General features: G+C 41.6%; 1 protein-coding gene across 1 annotated transcript in view; it reads left to right on the top strand.

Moving 5' to 3' along the window:
* LOC307130264 (IQ domain-containing protein J-like) overlaps nucleotides 1-20,469 on the top strand; it is a gene marked incomplete at its 3' end in the record, with an annotated part of 152,433 nt that overhangs the window by 96,241 nt on the left and 35,723 nt on the right. The window contains exons 5-7 of the mRNA XM_079823237.1: nucleotides 690-751; nucleotides 2,208-2,279; nucleotides 2,903-3,038. Coding sequence (XP_079679363.1) covers nucleotides 690-751; nucleotides 2,208-2,279; nucleotides 2,903-3,038 — 270 coding nt within the window. The remainder of the gene's footprint in view (nucleotides 1-689; nucleotides 752-2,207; nucleotides 2,280-2,902; nucleotides 3,039-20,469) is intronic.

Raw genomic sequence — 20,469 nt, 5'->3', positions numbered from 1 at the left:
TCAATTGTTGCGTATTCCGAGCTGCAGCGGACACATTTGTAAAGGACTTTACTTGGACGCATTGTGTCTCTTTAATACCGTGTGGTTTATATACATGTTGCTGCTCATTGGGCTGACATTTGACATGCCCACCAAACAAGAGAAAACGCATCTCAAACCCATTTTACATCTTTTCCAGGAAACCTGTTGTTCAACCGTAGCAAAACCCTGGGCATTGATTTGAGCTTGAACGTGCCCCTGTTGACAACAATGCTTTGCTCCGTTGCTCTGATTGGTTGAAGGTCTATCCGGTTGAGGTCTTTCCTGGTTCGGTTGAAACACGCCCCATAATCACAGCCCAACGGAGCAGATCAGACTCATATTCTGACTAGAACGTCAGGCTAGGTTTTCATATGAGTTTTAAAGGGGACTGAGGCAATCACGAATCACTGTACATATTATGGAGTTATTGGGAAACTTTAAGTGTGGCCGGTTGGAAATTTAGGGGAGTTAAAACCCTCCTAAAATGGGCCTAGTGAAGCCCCTGATGATATATGATGCACACAGCAACCACCATTTCAACAAATGTATTATAGTACATTATATAGTCCTCTGCTCCAGACTGATAATGCCGCCTTTTCATTTTTAAACAGCGTGTCATTTACGCTAACACACATGACTGACAGCTCTCTTTTGTCTTTATCTTTTAGGAGGAGCTCAAGACATTCCAGAGTGTAAAGGGTCTGAGCAATGGAGGATACCAACTGCAAAAGTGAGTTGATACTGTCAAAACTCCCCGGGCTGGGATTCATGTGCTGGATATTTATCAAATAAAGGCAAAAGTAGATAGGCTCAAAGACAACCCAGCGGATAAATCCTCAGCATTTCTCAATGACTCTCTGATTAAAGTCAGTCATCTCAGTAGTGTCATGACGTTTGCATTGTTCAGTCAGATATTTGAGGTCTCTTACCCCCGTCGTGTCCACAAAACTTCAGTACCGACACTTTGAAAGAAAAGACAGGGAAAGCAATAAAGGGCATTGCTAACAACACATCCAGCCAGCCACCTACATTTCTCACAACAAGCGCGTGAAGCTCAGAGTGTAGCTTCATCCTCTGTCACTGGCTGCTGCTGGATCTGTAAATCGCGTTGGTCCGGTTCGGGATCCTTGATCCTTTTTTTTCTTCCAGCGAACGCCTTGTGAAAGAATTTGGTTTAACTGCTGCCATCTCTACGAAAGTGATCATCCTAACAAGGTTTTGGTGGAGTCGGAGTGAGTGTGTCGCCCGCGCACTTTCGCTTTAGTGGCCAAGAACGGAAAGTTGAATGACAGGTGACGAGAACCAATCAGATTGGATAAAATAACATGGATTCAATTCTGATTCGCCAGGGACGCAACGACCTGCGTCCGGAGGAGGATCTTTAAGAACCAATTAGAGACCAGCTTCAGGTCACATGCTGCCCGTATATTGTTAGACTCAGATAGACGTCCATTTGTCCGGCGTCCCTCACGCATGAAACATATTGAAGAACATATAAAATAGTTAACCCATCAAAGCCAGTTTTTATTAAATGCTGAGGCTCTTACTAACAGCCAGCACATCGTATGAGTAAACTATTTTATTTTTATTTCACTTTTATATCATTTTTGTATACATGTATATTTCTGGAATTTGATGGGGCGGCGCCCCAGCGCCCTCTATTGACCAGCCGCCACTGCTCAGCATAATGCAAAAGACAGAACCAGCCATTAGGATGACAAAGACCATGAAACAAGAAGGAGAAAAATGTATAAATCATGTTTTTTTATATTATCTATGGCTGTTTATTAATTATATATTACACAGCTGTGTTTAAAGGTTTGTAAACCCTTTGCAGAATCTGGGGAAATGGGAATAATTTTAAATAAGAGATCATACAAAATACATATTTTTTTATTTAGTGCTGTCCTGAATAAGATGTTTACATACAGTCCACAAGACAAAAAAAAATAGCAGAATTTATTAAAATGACCCGTTCAAAAGTGTATGAACCATTGATTCTTAATCCTTTGTGTGTGTGTGTGTGTGTGTGTGTGTGTGTGTGTGTGTGTGTGTGTGTGTGTGTGTGTGTGTGTGTGTGTGTGTGTGTGTGTGTGTGTGTGTGTGTGTGTGTGTGTGTGTGTGTGTGTGTGTGTGTGTGTGTGTGTGTGTGTGTGTGTGTGTGTGTGTGTGTGTGTGTGCTTCAGCCACCAGATGGCGACAGACGTGGAGAATAACATCACAGTGAACACTCATCCACTGGAGACCACAGTCCTGATGTGAGTCAATATCAGCATAACATCCTTTGATTATCACTATTTACATCAGTGACCCTGGAGCACTAAACCAGTCCTGTGTCTCACGGGTTTATCTGTGGCAATAGCCAACGATACATTGTGTGGGTCAAAATTATCCATTTTTCTTTTATGCCAAAAATCATTAGGATACTAAGATCATGTTCCATGAAGATATTTTGTACATTTCCTACCGTAAATATATCATAAATGTATTATTAGTAGTAATATGCATTGCTAAGGACTTCATTTGGACAACTTTAAAGGAGATCAATATTTAGATTTTTTACACCCTCAGATTCCAGATTTTAGTTGCATCTCGAACAAATATTGTCCTAACAAACCACACATCAATGGAAATATTCTTTATTCAGCTTCCATGATGTATAAATCTCAATTAATTTATGAGTCCAGGCCAGGGTCACATATTGTAACAGGTAATGATGGATACTGCAGTGTGATTGGTGATTTTTGCTATCGCTATTTCCTTTGTCAACAGTAATAGCTTTTTAATCAGTTATATAATGGTTTTCTGCATTATACTGTGATCTGTGATTTATGGGTGTTTTATTATCCATACCTCATGTAAATAACTCCCTCTGGCTCAGAATCCAGCATGACTGGCAGGACTTCCTGCAGACACAGGATATCCTGGAGAAGAGAAGCCCCTCCCCTCCCTCTCTGTCCTCAGACAAGATGAGCACGTCCATCAGCATGGCCACCCTATCAGACGGCAGCACCCCCGTAAGCCCCGCCCTCTCTTCTCTCCTAAAGGCTGATTGTGTATATCACCAAATCATGTTTCTGAGCGCTGAACACTGAACCAGCTCAGGGATCTCAGGATCTCTGCAGGGCGGCACATCCCAGGGCTGGGATTCAGTGGGGCGAGAGTCTGAGGTGTGTGTGTGTGTGTGTGTGTGTTTGGTTCAGATCTGCTTTGGTCTGACGTTTGTGGAGAGTAATGTTACATGCTCGGATGTTTTTCATTGTATTTAAACATGTCTGCTTTCTGAACCCTGAGTGCTCTTGTGTATCTGTGGAGTGTCAGATGCCGTTGATAATGTGTTTTTGGACATTTCCCTGGGAGTATTTGAGGTACCCCGGAGTACTATGTAAATACCATGGTAAAGGAGTATGTGGAGCAACTCATAATGTAATAATATTACATTATTATTATAATAAATTGTTCATAATGTAAGAGTTTTCTCAAAATGTTATAAAACTTGAGCTCATCATGTAATCATTTTTACATTATGAGACAATTATTACATTATAAACTCACCAAAAACATGTCAAATTGTCATAATTGTAAAAGCTTTTAAAACATGAAAAATATTAGTATTCCCTCACAGTACATTTTTAAAAATCTAAAGACAGTCATGATGAAATACCTGCGAAATGCAACATTTAAATATTCACGCTATTATTATTATATGTTTATTAATCATAAAGCATTGGTATTCCTTTACAGTACATTTAAAAAATCTAAACCCAGATCCATAAATAAAACCAGAACTTTTGCACATGTAAACTACTACTAGTTTGACATGTTTTTGGTGAGTTTCAAATGTAATAATTGTCTCATAATGTAAAAATGATTACACTATGAGCTCAAGATTTTATTACGTTTTGAGAAAATTGTTACATTATGAACATTTTTTAATAATAATAATATCTCAACAATATTTTGTTGAGTGTCTCATACATGACCACTAGATGGATCTGTTGTTCAGGCATAACTGTACAGTACAGCATCACACACACACACACACACACACACACACACACACACACACACACACACACACACACACACACACACACACACACACACACACACACAGACTTTTAGTTGATTTATTTAGTGCTGTTTTTGCTCTATATGTGTGTATGGCCCAGTGAGCGCTTGAAGACGGCAGACACTCTAAACCTTCAGGTCTTTCCAGAAGCTTCCTCCTTAGCTGACCCATATACATCATATACAGCACAAATGCTAATTATGATGTACAGCATCATTAAATATAAAGATTCTAGCTCTGTGATGGGTCGCGGTGTGAGGGTGGATCTGGCCATGACAGGAGCTGATAACCATCAGGGTTCGGGAGGAGAAAACACATGGAAAATGGATTTTTATTGCGATGTATTGCATGTAATCCTAGGCTCATGAGCACCACCACACACACTCACCTGCCAGTGACGTCTGTTGAGTGATCACACACCTGGGTGGCGTCCCCATTCGCCTGCTTGGACCATGACCTAAATGCACACACTCCTCTTGTGAAGAAAACGCATATACTTTTGAGTGTGTAGCAGAAGAGTAGGCGAGATTTGGGATAGCCAAGCTTTTTCCTCATATACACTCTCCACATTCTCCACATTTGACCGACACAAAGCGTCCTGCGGGAAGAAGCTTCAGCCCAGAGATGATTCCCAGAGATGCTGGAACTGGTCCTGCACATAGTTGATGGATTAACATAAGTATTGTTAAACTTGATCATGTCATATTGATGTGAATCTTTGGTGTTGTACAGTTGTAATGACTCCACTAGAGGTCAGAATGGTAATCTTCATCATCACTTATCTCCATGGATGCACTTTTATGATGGACGGATGCTCTTTTATGATGGACGGATGCTCTTTTATGATGGATAGATGCACTTTTATGACGGATAGATGCACTTTTATGATGGATAGATGCTCTTTTATGACGGATAGATGCACTTTTATGACGGATAGATGCACTTTTATGATGGATAGATGCACTTTTATGACGGATAGATGCACTTTTATGACGGATAGATGCACTTTTATGACGGATAGATGCACTTTTATGATGGACAGATGCACTTTTATGACGGATAGATGCACTTTTATGATGGATAGATGCTCTTTTATGACGGATAGATGCACTTTTATGACGGACAGATGCACTTTTATGATGGATAGATGCACTTTTATGACGGATAGATGCACTTTTATGACGGATAGATGCACTTTTATGATGGATAGATGCACTTTTATGACGGATAGATGCACTTTTATGATGGATAGATGCTCTTTTATGACGGATAGATGCACTTTTATGACGGATAGATGCACTTTTATGATGGATAGATGCACTTTTATGACGGATAGATGCACTTTTATGACGGATAGATGCACTTTTATGATGATAGATGCACTTTTATGATGGACGGATGCTCTTTTATGATGGACAGATGCACTTTTATGATGGATAGATGCACTTTTATGACGGATAGATGCACTTTTATGACGGATAGATGCACTTTTATGATGGATAGATGCACTTTTATGACGGATAGATGCACTTTTATGACGGATAGATGCACTTTTATGACGGATAGATGCACTTTTATGATGGACAGATGCACTTTTATGACGGATAGATGCACTTTTATGACGGATAGATGCACTTTTATGATGGATAGATGCACTTTTATGATGGACAGATGCTCTTTTATGATGGATAGATGCACTTTTATGATGGACAGATGCTCTTTTATGATGGACAGATGCACTTTTATGATGGATAGATGCACTTTTATGATGGATAGATGCACTTTTATGACGGATAGATGCACTTTTATGATGGATAGATGCACTTTTATGACGGATAGATGCACTTTTATGATGGATAGATGCTCTTTTATGACGGATAGATGCACTTTTATGACGGATAGATGCACTTTTATGATGGATAGATGCACTTTTATGACGGATAGATGCACTTTTATGACGGATAGATGCACTTTTATGATGGATAGATGCACTTTTATGATGGATAGATGCACTTTTATGACGGATAGATGCACTTTTATGATGGATAGATGCACTTTTATGACGGATAGATGCACTTTTATGATGGACAGATGCACTTTTATGACGGATAGATGCACTTTTATGACGGATAGATAGATGCACTTTTATGACGGATAGATGCACTTTTATGACGGATAGATGCACTTTTATGACGGATAGATGCACTTTTATGATGGATAGATGCACTTTTATGACGGATAGATGCACTTTTATGATGGACAGATGCACTTTTATGACGGATAGATGCACTTTTATGACGGATAGATGCACTTTTATGACGGATAGATGCACTTTTATGACGGATAGATGCACTTTTATGATGGACAGATGCACTTTTATGACGGATAGATGCACTTTTATGACGGATAGATGCACTTTTATGATGGATAGATGCACTTTTATGATGGACAGATGCTCTTTTATGATGGATAGATGCACTTTTATGATGGACAGATGCTCTTTTATGATGGACAGATGCACTTTTATGACGGATAGATGCACTTTTATGACGGATAGATGCACTTTTATGATGGACAGATGCTCTTTTATGATGGATAGATGCACTTTTATGATGGACAGATGCTCTTTTATGATGGACAGATGCACTTTTATGACGGATAGATGCACTTTTATGATGGACAGATGCTCTTTTATGACGGATAGATGCACTTTTATGACGGATAGATGCACTTTTATGACGGATAGATGCACTTTTATGATGGACAGATGCACTTTTATGACGGATAGATGCACTTTTATGACGGATAGATGCACTTTTATGACGGATAGATGCACTTTTATGACGGATAGATGCACTTTTATGACGGATAGATGCACTTTTATGATGGACAGATGCACTTTTATGACGGATAGATGCACTTTTATGACGGATAGATGCACTTTTATGATGGATAGATGCACTTTTATGATGGACAGATGCTCTTTTATGATGGATAGATGCACTTTTATGATGGACAGATGCTCTTTTATGATGGACAGATGCACTTTTATGACGGATAGATGCACTTTTATGACGGATAGATGCACTTTTATGATGGACAGATGCACCTTTATGATGGACAGATGCACATTTATGATGGATCGATGCACTTTTATGATGGATAGATGCACTTTTATGATGGATAGATGCACCTTTATGATGGACAGATGCACTTTTATGATGGACAGATGCTCTTTTATGATGGATAGATGCACTTTTATGATGGATGGGTGCACTTTTATGATGGACGGATGCACTTTTATAATGGATGGATGCACTTTTATGATGGATAGATGCACTTTTATGATGGATAGATGCACTTTTATGATGGACAGATGCACTTTTATGACAGATAGATGCACTTTTATGATGGACAGATGTACTTTTATGATGGATAGATGCACTTTTATGATGGACAGATGCACTTTTATGATGGACAGATGCACTTTTATGACAGATAGATGCACTTTTATGATGGATAGATGCACTTTTATGACAGATAGATGCACTTTTATGATGGACAGATGCTCTTTTATGATGGACAGATGCACTTTTATGATGGATAGATGCACTTTTATGACGGATAGATGCACTTTTATGATGGATAGATGCACTTTTATGACGGATAGATGCACTTTTATGATGGATAGATGCTCTTTTATGATGGATAGATGCACTTTTATGATGGATAGATGCACTTTTATGACGGATAGATGCACTTTTATGATGGATAGATGCACTTTTATGACGGATAGATGCACTTTTATGACGGATAGATGCACTTTTATGATGGATAGATGCACTTTTATGATGGACAGATGCTCTTTTATGATGGATAGATGCACTTTTATGACGGACAGATGCACTTTTTTATGACGGATAGATGCACTTTTATGATGGATAGATGCACTTTTATGATGGACAGATGCTCTTTTATGATGGATAGATGCACTTTTATGATGGATAGATGCACTTTTATGATGGATAGATGCACTTTTATGATGGACAGATGCACTTTAATGATGGATAGATGCTCTTTTATGACGGATAGATGCACTTTTATGATGGATAGATGCACTTTTATGATGGATAGATGCACTTTTATGATGGACAGATGCACCTTTATGATGGACAGATGCACATTTATGATGGATCGATGCACTTTTATGATGGATAGATGCACTTTTATGATGGATAGATGCACCTTTATGATGGACAGATGCACTTTTATGATGGACAGATGCTCTTTTATGATGGATAGATGCACTTTTATGATGGATGGGTGCACTTTTATGATGGACGGATGCACTTTTATAATGGATGGATGCACTTTTATGATGGATAGATGCACTTTTATGATGGATAGATGCACTTTTATGATGGACAGATGCACTTTTATGACAGATAGATGCACTTTTATGATGGACAGATGTACTTTTATGATGGATAGATGCACTTTTATGATGGACAGATGCACTTTTATGATGGACAGATGCACTTTTATGACAGATAGATGCACTTTTATGATGGATAGATGCACTTTTATGACAGATAGATGCACTTTTATGATGGATAGATGCACTTTTATGATGGACAGAAGCTCTTTTATGATGGATAGATGCACTTTTATGATGGACAGATGCACTTTTATGATAAATGGATGCACTTTTTGTGCTTCAAAATCTCGTCCCCATTCACTGTCATTAAAAAGCTTGGATTAGTCAGGATATGTATTAATATAACTCTGATTGTGTTCGTCAGACACACCTAGGATGACTTGAGGGGAAGTAAATCATGGGCTAATTTTAATTTTTGGGTGAACTATCCCTTTAAAGCACCAATTTAGACCAGATAAAGGCACCTGGGTCTCTCTCTCTCAGTCTTTTAATTTCATGACAGTCACATTAAATATTTAGAGTCTGTAGACTGCGCCAGAATAAGGCCTTGTGTGTAATATCTGCGCATGGCCCCGGGGTCCCTGACGACGCAGCCCACCGTGGTGTGTATCGATCGGATCTCGCTCTCATTGGCTCTGCTGTGTGGTGGGGGATGTGGCTGATATTAAAGGCTGATTGATATGATTATGATCGGGGCTCTATTCATTAGAGCCGTGAGCGTGATTGTCTGTTCAGAGCCGCTGGGAGTAAAACAACGATTAGGGATTCAACACGCGTCCTTCACCGCAGAGGAAGACGAGGAGAGACGGATGTCCTCAGGACGGAAAGTCAAGCTGTGCATGACTGATCCGAGATCGGGATCATTCATTATCTGAACGCGTTTAAGATGCAGTGTGTTCATTTGTCATGATGACATTATTTCAACTCTAATAACTCATTGTGAGGCGAAAACAAAGCATTTCAATAAATGGGTGTGGTCTGAGCAGCAAACTTAAACACTTCAAATATGAATTCTGAAGGAACAGCTCATCTGAAAAACCAGCACAAACAGACGTGGTCAGCATTAAGCACTAAACATTCAGCGAAACAGAAGAAAGCCTGTCATACGTGCTTGGAATGAGGCAGGAGAGAGGGAACAAGAGGATTTTCATATTTCATGAATGAATTATTCCTTGGATGGAGAGTGTCCTGAAGAGTTCCCCTCCAACCCTGATCACACTCACCTGCCTATAACGTTCTAGTAATCCTGAATTAACTTGTTCAGGTGTGATTCAGGTGGGTCTCCTTGAAATCCTTGAAAGTTTATGAATCTGAAAAAAAAAAATCCATGGCCCTGGAAAGTTAAAAATAAACATACTTGAAAGTGCTTGAATTTATTTTGTGCAAGAATTTTCTGGAAAAAATTCCATATTATTCCCTCTAGGTCCGCTAATGTGTTATTTCGGCAACACTTTGTGGCCTGTGCAAACTAGCTTGCTTGACTAACGCTAATTACGCGTTAACGTTAAGTGTTTCCCGCGTGAGATACTTTGTGTTGTACGTTGCCATGACGTTCACGCGCGCACGAAACTACCTCAATGTTTTCAGTGCTTACACCGAAACCCGAATATGTTTAGTCATTGGTCCTCATTCATGAAAGTTTCGTAAATATATGAGCAAATTCTGAGTAATTTGCGCGTAAAATTGACCTTTGCGAAAACTCTCCTTCAGATTCACAAACGTTTCGTATACAACGGATTTGGCGGTTTAACGTGTGTGTATAAATGAACATGTAAATAGGACACTCATTCATAATTAGCATAATCCCCGCCCATGAGCTACAACTGCAAATGGCGTGTCCAGGAACGCTGTGGAATCTTCTGGACTTCTTTCTCAGGTTTGGCTCAAGTATTTTGCATAAATGCTAAAGAGGCTAATTGGCCATATGACTAGCAATAAATATAAAATTATCGTGTGTCCACCAAAGCATTTTTAGCCAGCTAAAAAACACCTGGTGCTCTTCTGAAAAAGGCCAGCTGGTGGCGCTTGAAAGCGCTTTTCCAGCTGAGAGACTTTGGTTGCTATGATACAGAATATCCATGACAGTAATGTGTCACTAGTATATCATTTTGAAGAATATCACTGAATATAAAAATGCAGTAAAAAGCAGTTGGTGTACAAGTTGGATGATGGTCGGTGTAGTATTTGTCCCGCCCCTTCTCCACTGTGATTGGACGGCCTGGTAAAAAGTGAGGGCAGGAGATGCAGGCCGTAGTGTCCGTAACGTAAACCGTTGGTTTCTGAAGAGGGTTTTGAAGCCTCAAAGTCGGCCATTGCCATCTTGTCAGCACGTCACTCCCGGATAACAGAAAATGGGCAAAGAGGCGGAACGTGGGCGGAGCTGAAGTAACGAGATGACTAACAGACAGCAGACAAACGGCAATCCACCTGTCACTCAAAGAGGCCATGCCCTTAATTATGCAGAACTTTAAGGCTTTATATAATGTAAACAAATGAGTTATGAAACCCAAATCTGGGTTGAAACAACCCAACATTTTTTAGAGTATCTAAAGCGACTTTCAAAAGAGGAACAAAAGCAATTCGTCAATAAATGGATAAAACAGCAATAAAAAATCAATAAACCAGCAATATTCATAATATATAATGGCACGCTTATTAGACAACTAGATTAGAAAGCAAGCAAGAGAAGAGGATAAATGCAGAGAATTAGTATTGTATGTATTCATTCTGAATGATTTAACCCTAGAGGGTATGCCACAGTTAAGTGCTTCAAGTTCAGCTGCCCTGCGTTTGTGAATTTCCACACGCTCTCTCTCCCAAACCCTGCCTTGCTACTGACGCACCAGACAACAACAGAGAGTGTTTATGATTGGACATAAAGATTGGGACATCTGCACATAGACAGATGCGATGTCTTACCTTACATTTCTCTGATATCTGTCAGGTAGTAGTGACATTTATTTTGCTGTTCAAAAAAAAACCTTAGCCTTTAGTTTACATGGGTAGGGGGCGCTATTAAACAATCACACCATTTCAGTGTATTATAAGGATATCTCAAATTGCACTGAGGTGTCCTTCACAGCTATCTAAGTTAATGGATATTATTGAGACATGATAACTAAAGAATAATCTTTTTATTCCAGGCTGGTTGCAATCAATTCAGTAAAGGAAGGGAAAAATGTAAAGATCATGTAAAGAAATGTAAAGAAAAATGGGCAAGCGTAAGGATTTGACAGGGTCATGGGCTCATTGATGCCCGTAGGGAGCGAAGGCTGGCCCGTGTGGTCCGATCAAACAGACGAGCTACTGGAGCTCAAACTGCTCAAGAAGTTAATGCTGGTTCTGATAGAAAGGGCTCAGAATACACAGAGCATCTCAGTTTGTTGAGTATGGGGCGGCACAGCCGCTGACCAGTGCCCATGCTGACCCCTGACCCCGCCCAAAGCACCAACAGTGGCACGTGAGCATCAGAACTGGACCACGGAGCAATGGAAGAAGGTGGCCTGGTCTGATGATCACGTGTTCTTCTACATCACGTGGATGGCCGGGTGTGTGTGCGTGGCTGACCTGGGGAACACATGGCACCAGGTGCACTATGGGAAGAAGGCGTGGCGGCAGAGGCAGTGATGCTTTGGCCAATGTTCTGCTGGGAAACCTTGGGTCCTCCATCATGTGGATGTTACTTTGACACGTCCCACCTACCTCAGCATTGTTGAGCCCATGTCCAGCCTTTCATGGAAACGGTATTCTCTGGTGACTGTGGCTCTTTCAGCAGATAATGTTTGACCAAGATGGCGGCGCGAGTAGATCGCGAGGCTCAGCGTCTCTCCAGATTCTGCAATTTTGCGGTATTTTTCTTGTTCATCTCGGGTCTGTTCGTACAGAACAGTTGTGCTTTTACATCGTACACCCGCTGTGAGCTTTTGGATATTGGTTTGCGAATTTCCGACAGTTTTATGGACAATCTTCAACTCCTTCCTGAGATCGCTAGGACGCCCGAGGCGATGCGCTCTGCCCGGCCGGGCGGAAGTGCTAGAAGGCGGCGCTGTGATCGTAAACAAAGACGGGGTAAGCGTGGAGGTCTAAGAGCTAAGCTAAGGCTAACTCCTTACCGGCTCTCTTTACCCAGCATTTTCCTTGCCAATGTACGATCGCTAGTGAACAAAATGGAGGAGATTCGACTCAGCATTACACACAGTAAGAAACTTTTGAACTGTAACGTCCTAATCTTCACTGAAACCTGGTTAAACAGCGGAATACCGGACACCGCTATTGAGCTAGCGGGACGCCACACACTCCGGGCGGATAGAACACTAGATGGCTCCGGGAAGAGCAGAGGGGGTGGATTGTGCATTTATATTAACAAAGCTTGGTGCACAAACTCTGCTATTGTTGGGAGTCATTGTTCAGCTAACCTGGAGTTTCTCATGGTTAAATGTAGACCGTTTTATCTACCGCGGGAGTTCACCTCCACTATTATCACTGCAGCCTATATTCCCCCGGATGCTGATGCCAAGCTTGCTATGAAAGAACTTCACGCAGCCATCAGTAAACAACAGACTGATCACCCGGAAGCTGCGTTTATTGTTGCAGGTGACTTTAATCATTCAAACCTAAAGTCAGTGCTACCCAAGTTTCACCAGCATGTTTCCTGCCACACCAGAGGAAACAAAACCTTAGACCATGTATATACAAACATGGCTGGAGCTTACGTTGCGACACCCCTCCCCCACCTGGGACAGTCAGACCACCTCTCTTTGTTTCTATCACCCAAATATTCACCCCTCATCAACCGTGTGAAGCCATCAGTAAAGACCATCAAGGTGTGGCCTGCGGGGGCAGACTCCACACTCCAGGAAAGGTTTCTAAACACAGACTGGAGTATGTTTGCTTCTCAAGCCACCAGTGGTGCTCACACGGACATTGACTCATTCACTTCCTCTGTATTGGATCATATCAATACCACCATCGACAGTGTTACAACCCAGAAACAGATCACCACATACCCTAATCAGAAGCCATGGATGAACAGGGAAGTGCGACTCCTGCTGAAGTCACGCAATACTGCCTTCAAATCAGGTGATGCACAAGCCTACAGTACGTCCAGGGCAAACCTGAAGAGGGGCATCAAAAAGGCCAAGCACTGCTACAAGCTAAAGATAGAGGGTCACTTTTCCAACTCTGACCCTCGACGCATGTGGCAGGGCATCCAGGCCATCAGTGACTACAAACCCCCCCACTCCACCCCCGCAGCCACTGATGTCAACTTCCTGAACGAGCTAAATTACTTTTATGCTCGTTTTGAAAGAGACAACAGAGAAACTGCCACCAAGCTCAAACCCTCAGCTGACCACCCACCAATCACACTCTCCTCCACAGATGTCTGCAAGGCACTGAGCCGGATCAGCGCACACAAGCATGTTTCCTGCCACACCAGTCTGATCGATTGCTCCTGTCTGCCTGCTGTGTCTGTTGCTCTGTAGCTCAAGTCTGTAGCTCTGTAGAGCCTTGCTTACGTTTGAATCTTTATTTTGATATTTCCTCTTTCTTCTACTGCTAAATATAACTTACTCATCACCATACATTGTTTAAAAATTGCCTATCACGTTAAATTTGACATCGCTAGCTTTTAATCTAAATCACCATCACACGTTAGCATTTTGCTAGCCTGTTAGCTTGTTATCTCTGCACCCGGGCCTCCCTTTTTCTGAGTTCATAACTTGGATTAGTAAATTGTGTCCAGCAAACGATTGTGGTAAGTGGTAAATTGGATTAATCAACAAACACGGTAAGTCATGTCTTCTCCTGTCATTATCACCTGCAGTGCATGCCACATGTTCAGTATAGGCTTCTCCGCTGGCGAAAAGGGCTTCACATGTGATAAATGTAAGGAGATAGTTAGGCTGACGGAGAAGATTTCAGAATTAGAAACACGCATCCATACTTTATCTGAGAGTAGTGAGGATGTAACAGCTTTAGACACTGATTTGGATGCGAATAGCTTAGTGAACTCTGTACATTCTTCGGTTCCGGCTGCAGGGCCCTCGCAGCAGGGAAACTGGGTAACAGTGAGGCAGCATAGTCGCAGACCAAAGAACCGCTTTTCCGTTCCGGTTAGAACATCAAACAGGTTCTCCCCTCTCAGTGAAGCACCCACTGAGTATCCTGTTGAAAGTGCCCTAGTCATTGGCGATTCTATTACACGGAACGTGAAGATAGAGACACCAGCTACCATAGTCACTTGTTTACCGGGAGCCAGAGCACCTGACATCAAAGCAAATTTAAAAGTGCTGGCTAAAGCTAATCGTAAATTCTCTAAGATTATTATTCACGTCGGCACTAATGATGTTCGACTTCGCCAGTCGGAGATCACCAAAATTAACATTAAAGAGGTGTGTGAACTCGCTAGTACGATGTCTGAGGCTGTTTTTTGTTCTGGACCGCTCCCGGTAAAAAGGAGTGATGAGATAGTTAGCAGACTATCATCACTCAATGGCTGGTTGTCTAAGTGGTGTCTGCAAAATAACATAGGGTTCATAGACAATTGGAAAAGTTTTTGGGGCAGACCTGACCTGTTGAAGAAGGATGGCATCCATCCCTCTTGGGGTGGTGCCGCTCTTCTCTCTAGTAATCTGGCACATAGTCTTAGAGCTAAACCTTGACTCACTAGGGCCCAGGTCAGGAAGCAGACAAACTGGCTAAACCGACCGTCTGCTAGCTGTCTCACGTTACCGGAGTCAGATAAATCCCAGCACATAGAGACTCTTTCACCTAGATATTATCATATAGAGACTGTGTCTGTTCCCCGAATTAGAAAATACAAAAAAACATCAAAACCATTCAACAGTAAAAATTTAATTGACGTCCAACAAATAAACAAAATATATAATACAGATGAACAATTGATAAAGCTTGGGTTGCTGAATATTAGATCCCTTTCCCCAAAAGCGCTTATTGTTAATGATATTATTACAGATAATAATCTAGATGTGCTCTGTTTGACAGAAACCTGGCTAAAACCTGACGACTACATTACCTTAAATGAGTCCACCCCCCAAGATTATTGTTATAAACATGAGCCGCGTCTGAAAGGTAAAGGGGGAGGGGTTGCTGTAATTTATAATAATATCTTCAGTATTACTCAGAAGTCTAGTTTCAAATATAATTCCTTCGAAGTTTTGGTGCTTTATGTAACGCTATGTAGTGTACATGATAAAACCCGTTCAACATTTGTGTTAGCTACTGTATACAGGCCACCTGGGCATAATACAGACTTTATCAAAGAATTTGCTGATTTTCTATCAGAGTTAGTACTGGCCGTAGATAAAGTACTAATTGTTGGTGATTTTAATATCCATGTTGACAACGGAAAAGACGTATTGGGATTAGCATTTAAAGACACACTAAACTCTATTGGAGTTAGGCAACACGTGTCAGGAGCCACTCATCGCCATAATCATACTTTAGACCTAATATTGTCACATGGAATAAATGTTGATACCGTTGAAATTCTGCAGCAGAGCGATGACATCTCAGATCATTACTTAGTATCATGTATACTTAATTTAGCTAAGGTTGCAAAGCCGCCCCCTCGCTTTAAAAATGGCAGGACAATCACTGCCGCTACTAAAGATTGCTTTTTAAATAATCTCCCTCATCAGTATCATCTGCTCAGCATCCCAGATAGTATAGAAGAACTCGATGTTGCAACAGAAACTATTGACTCTCTCTTTTGCAGTACTTTAGACACAGTTGCTCCTCTGCGCTTAAAGAAGATTAAAGAAAATAGTCCAACGCCGTGGTACAACGAGCACACCCGGGCCCTTAAAACAGCAGCCAGAAAAATGGAGCGCAGCTGGAAGAAAACAAAATTAGAGGTATTTCGTAATTCGTGGAAAGAGCACATGATCACATACAGAAAGGCTGTAAAAACTGCTAGATCTGCTTATTTCTCAACTCTCTTGGAAGAAAACAAACACAACCCAAGGTATTTATTCGATACAGTGGCTAAATTAACCAAAAATAAAGCTTCAACTTCTGATGATTGTAAACAGCACAGCAGTAATGACTTTATGAACTTCTTCACATGTAAGATTGATAATATTAGGAAAATTTTTTTAACCATGCAGCCGTCTAATACAGCATCACATCAGACAGAGCATTGTAGTGTCACTGAGGAAAAATTACACTCATTCACTGCTATAGGAGAAGAAGAATTGGCTAAACTCGTTAAATCATCAAAATCGACAACATGTATGCTCGACCCTATACCAACTAGGCTATTAAAAGAGATGCTACCAGAGGTCATAGATCCTCTTCTTAATATCATTAATTCATCTTTGTCATTAGGATATGTACCGAAAACTTTTAAGTTGGCAATTATTAAACCACTTATTAAAAAACCACAACTTGATCCTACAGATTTAGTCAATTATAGACCAATCTCAAATCTACCCTTTCTGTCAAAAATACTTGAAAAGGCAGTGTCTTCACAATTATGTTCCTTTTTAGAAAGAAATGGTATCTGTGAGGATTTCCAGTCAGGATTTAGACCGTATCATAGCACTGAGACTGCTCTCGTCAGAGTTACAAATGATTTGCTCTTATCATCCGATCGTGGCTGTATCTCTCTATTAGTGTTACTCGATCTTAGCGCTGCATTTGATACTATCGACCACAACATTCTTTTGAATAGACTCGAAAATTATGTAGGTATTAGTGGAATTGCATTATCATGGTTTAAATCATACCTATGCGACCGTTATCAGTTTGTAGTAGTAAATGAAGATATGTCACACCGATCGCAAGTTCAGTATGGAGTACCGCAAGGCTCAGTGCTAGGACCGCTACTCTTCACCCTGTACATGCTACCACTGGGAGATATCATTAGGAAGCATGGCGTTAGTTTTCATTGTTATGCTGACGATACTCAGCTCTATATTTCTTCACGCCCTAAAGAAACTTACCAATTCACAAGATTAACGGAATGCATAGCTGATATAAAACATTGGATGACTGGTAATTTCCTGCAACTCAATTCAGAAAAAACTGAATTTTTAATTATTGGACAAAAAAGCTCCACAAGTAGTAACCTAGAATACTGTCTAACACTTGATGGCTGTTCTGTCAAGTCCTCGTCGTCAGTGAGGAACCTGGGTGTGCTCTTTGATACCAATCTTTCGTTTGAAAGCCACGTTTCTAGCATCTGTAAAACTGCTTTCTACCATCTTAAAAATATATCTAAATTACGGCACATGCTCTCAATGCAAAATGCTGAACAGTTAGTTCATGCGTTCATGACCTCAAGGTTAGATTATTGTAATGCTCTACTGGGTGGTTGCCCTGCTCGCTTAATAAATAAACTCCAGCTGGTCCAAAACGCAGCAGCTCGAGTTCTTACTAGAACCAGGAAGTATGACCATATTAGCCCAGTTCTGTCAACACTGCACTGGCTGCCTATTAAATATCGCATAAATTTTAAAATCTTACTTATTACTTACAAAGCACTAAATGGTTTAGCTCCCCAATACTTGAGCGAGCTCTTAACATATTATACTCCATCACGTCTACTGCGGTCTCAAAATTCTGGCCAGTTGATCATACCGAGAATATCCAAATCAACTGCAGGCGGTCGATCGTTTTCCTATTTAGCACCTAAACTCTGGAACAGTCTTCCTAACATTGTTCGGGAAGCAGACACACTCTGTCAGTTTAAATCTAGACTAAAAACACATCTCTTTACTGTGGCATACACATAAAACACTTTTTCAATGAAATGATTGTTAGGCTGCATTAACTAGGTCAGCCGGAACCGGGAACACTTCCCATAACACCTGATGTACTCGTTACATCATCAGAAGAATGGCATCTACGCTAATGTTAGTCTCTCTGTTTTATCCCGAGGTTTACTGCAGTCAGCCGGATCCGGGCCGTATCCAGATCAGATGGTGGACCTGCGCCCAGAGAAGACCAACACAGGACCCCGAAGTGTCTGGGAGACCGTGATTAGACTCCCCCTGAAACTGCCTCATCGACACGGCATCTCAATAAACCCGTCTCCTGCGTGTTGCCTCCGATCAATCGAATATTGCACTTTAATAATTATTTAATCAACATCATCCTCAATAAACCCGTCTCCAGCATGTTGCCCCCGGTCCCTCGAATATTCTGATCTATTATGACCTCCGAGCTGTAAAACTGCCTGAATAATAATAATAATACGCTGTTTGTTAATTGACCAGAGGAGAACTGGCACCCCGACTGAGCCTGGTTTCTCCCAAGGTTTATTTTTCTCCATTAGGTCACCTAATGGGGTTTTGGTTTCCTTGCCACTGTTGCCTCTGGCTTGGCGTGCTCAGTTGGGGACACTAAATTTTTCAACTAAACATCGAAATACAACTAAATAATAAACTAAATTAACCATTTAAACTAAATTAATGATCAAATTATTGATCTAAAGCCCACACTGTCACTGTATGATACTTGACATTTTTCCAGAATGGCTATACAGCTGAATAAAATTATGCTGCATTATTTTCCTGTTTAATACTGTAAAGCTGCTTTGAAACAATCTACATTGTTAAAAGCGCTATATAAATAAAGTTGACTTGACTTGACTTGACACAAGGCTGCTGGACCAGACAACATCCCTGGACGTGTGCTCAGGGCATGTGCGGAGCAGCTCGCTGGGGTTTTTACAGACATTTTCAACCTGTCTCTTGCCCAAGCAGCTGTACCGACATGCTTTAAACGCACTTCCATTGTGCCAGTGCCGAAACACTCTAACCCGAGGTGCCCTAATGACTACCGCCCTGTAGCACTCACACCCATCGTTATGAAGTGCTTTGAGCGGCTGGTCCTGGAACACCTAAAAGACTCTATACCATCCACATTGGACTCACACCAGTTTGCCTACCGCAGCAATAGGAGCACAGAGGATGCCGTTTCCATGGCACTGCACTCTGTGCTCACCCATCTGGACCATAAGAACACGTATGCACGCATGCTGTTTGTTGACTTCAGCTCAGCATTCAACACTGTCATCCCATCCAAGTTAATAGCCAAACTTGGAGACCTGGGCATCAACACTTCAATGTGTAACTGGATTTTGGACTTCCTAACTGACAGACCCCAGAATGTTCGTTCAGGATTCACCTGCTCCACATCCATCACACTCAACACTGGTGTACCACAGGGCTGTGTGCTAAGCCCGTTTCTCTACTCCCTCTTCACCGCCGACTGCAAGCCTGTGTATGGATCTAATTCTATCGTCAAGTTTGCGGACGACACTACGGTGATCGGGCTCATCAGCAACAACGATGAGACTGCCTACAGGGAAGAGATCCAGCACCTGGCCACATGGTGCGCTGATAATAACCTGCTCCTCAACACCACCAAAACGAAGGAGCTCATCGTGGACTTCAGGAAAGAGTCAAGAGGCACACACGACACCATCCACATCAATGGAATGGCTGTTGAACGTGTCTCCAGTTTCAAGTTCCTGGGGATCCACATCTCGGCGGACATGTCGTGGACGACCAACACCTCCAGCCTGGTCAAGAAGGCTCACCAGCGCCTCTTCTTCCTGAGGACACTGAGGAAGAATCAGCTCTCCTCGGCTATCCTGGTGAACTTCTACCGCTGCGCAATAGAAAGCATCCTGACCAACTGTGTGGCAGTGTGGTATGGGAGCTGCTCTGTTGCGGAGCGCAAGGCACTGCAGCGGGTGGTGAAAACTGCCCAGCGCATCACAGGGACTCCACTGCCTGCCATCGAGCACATCCAGAGGAAACGCTGTCTGCATCGAGCTCGCAGCATCCTCAAGGACTCCTCTCACCCAGCCCACAGACTGTTTTCTCTCCTGCCCTCCGGCAGGCGTTTCAGGATCCACCGGACCAGGACCAGCAGACTAAAGAACAGTTTTTTCCCCAGAGCTGTC

Source organism: Gobio gobio (assembly GCF_949357685.1).
Source record: "Gobio gobio genome assembly, chromosome: 8".
NCBI lineage: Eukaryota > Metazoa > Chordata > Actinopteri > Cypriniformes > Gobionidae > Gobio > Gobio gobio.
Note: the sequence above shows the minus strand (reverse complement) of the source record. Positions and strands in the feature narration are given on the sequence as shown.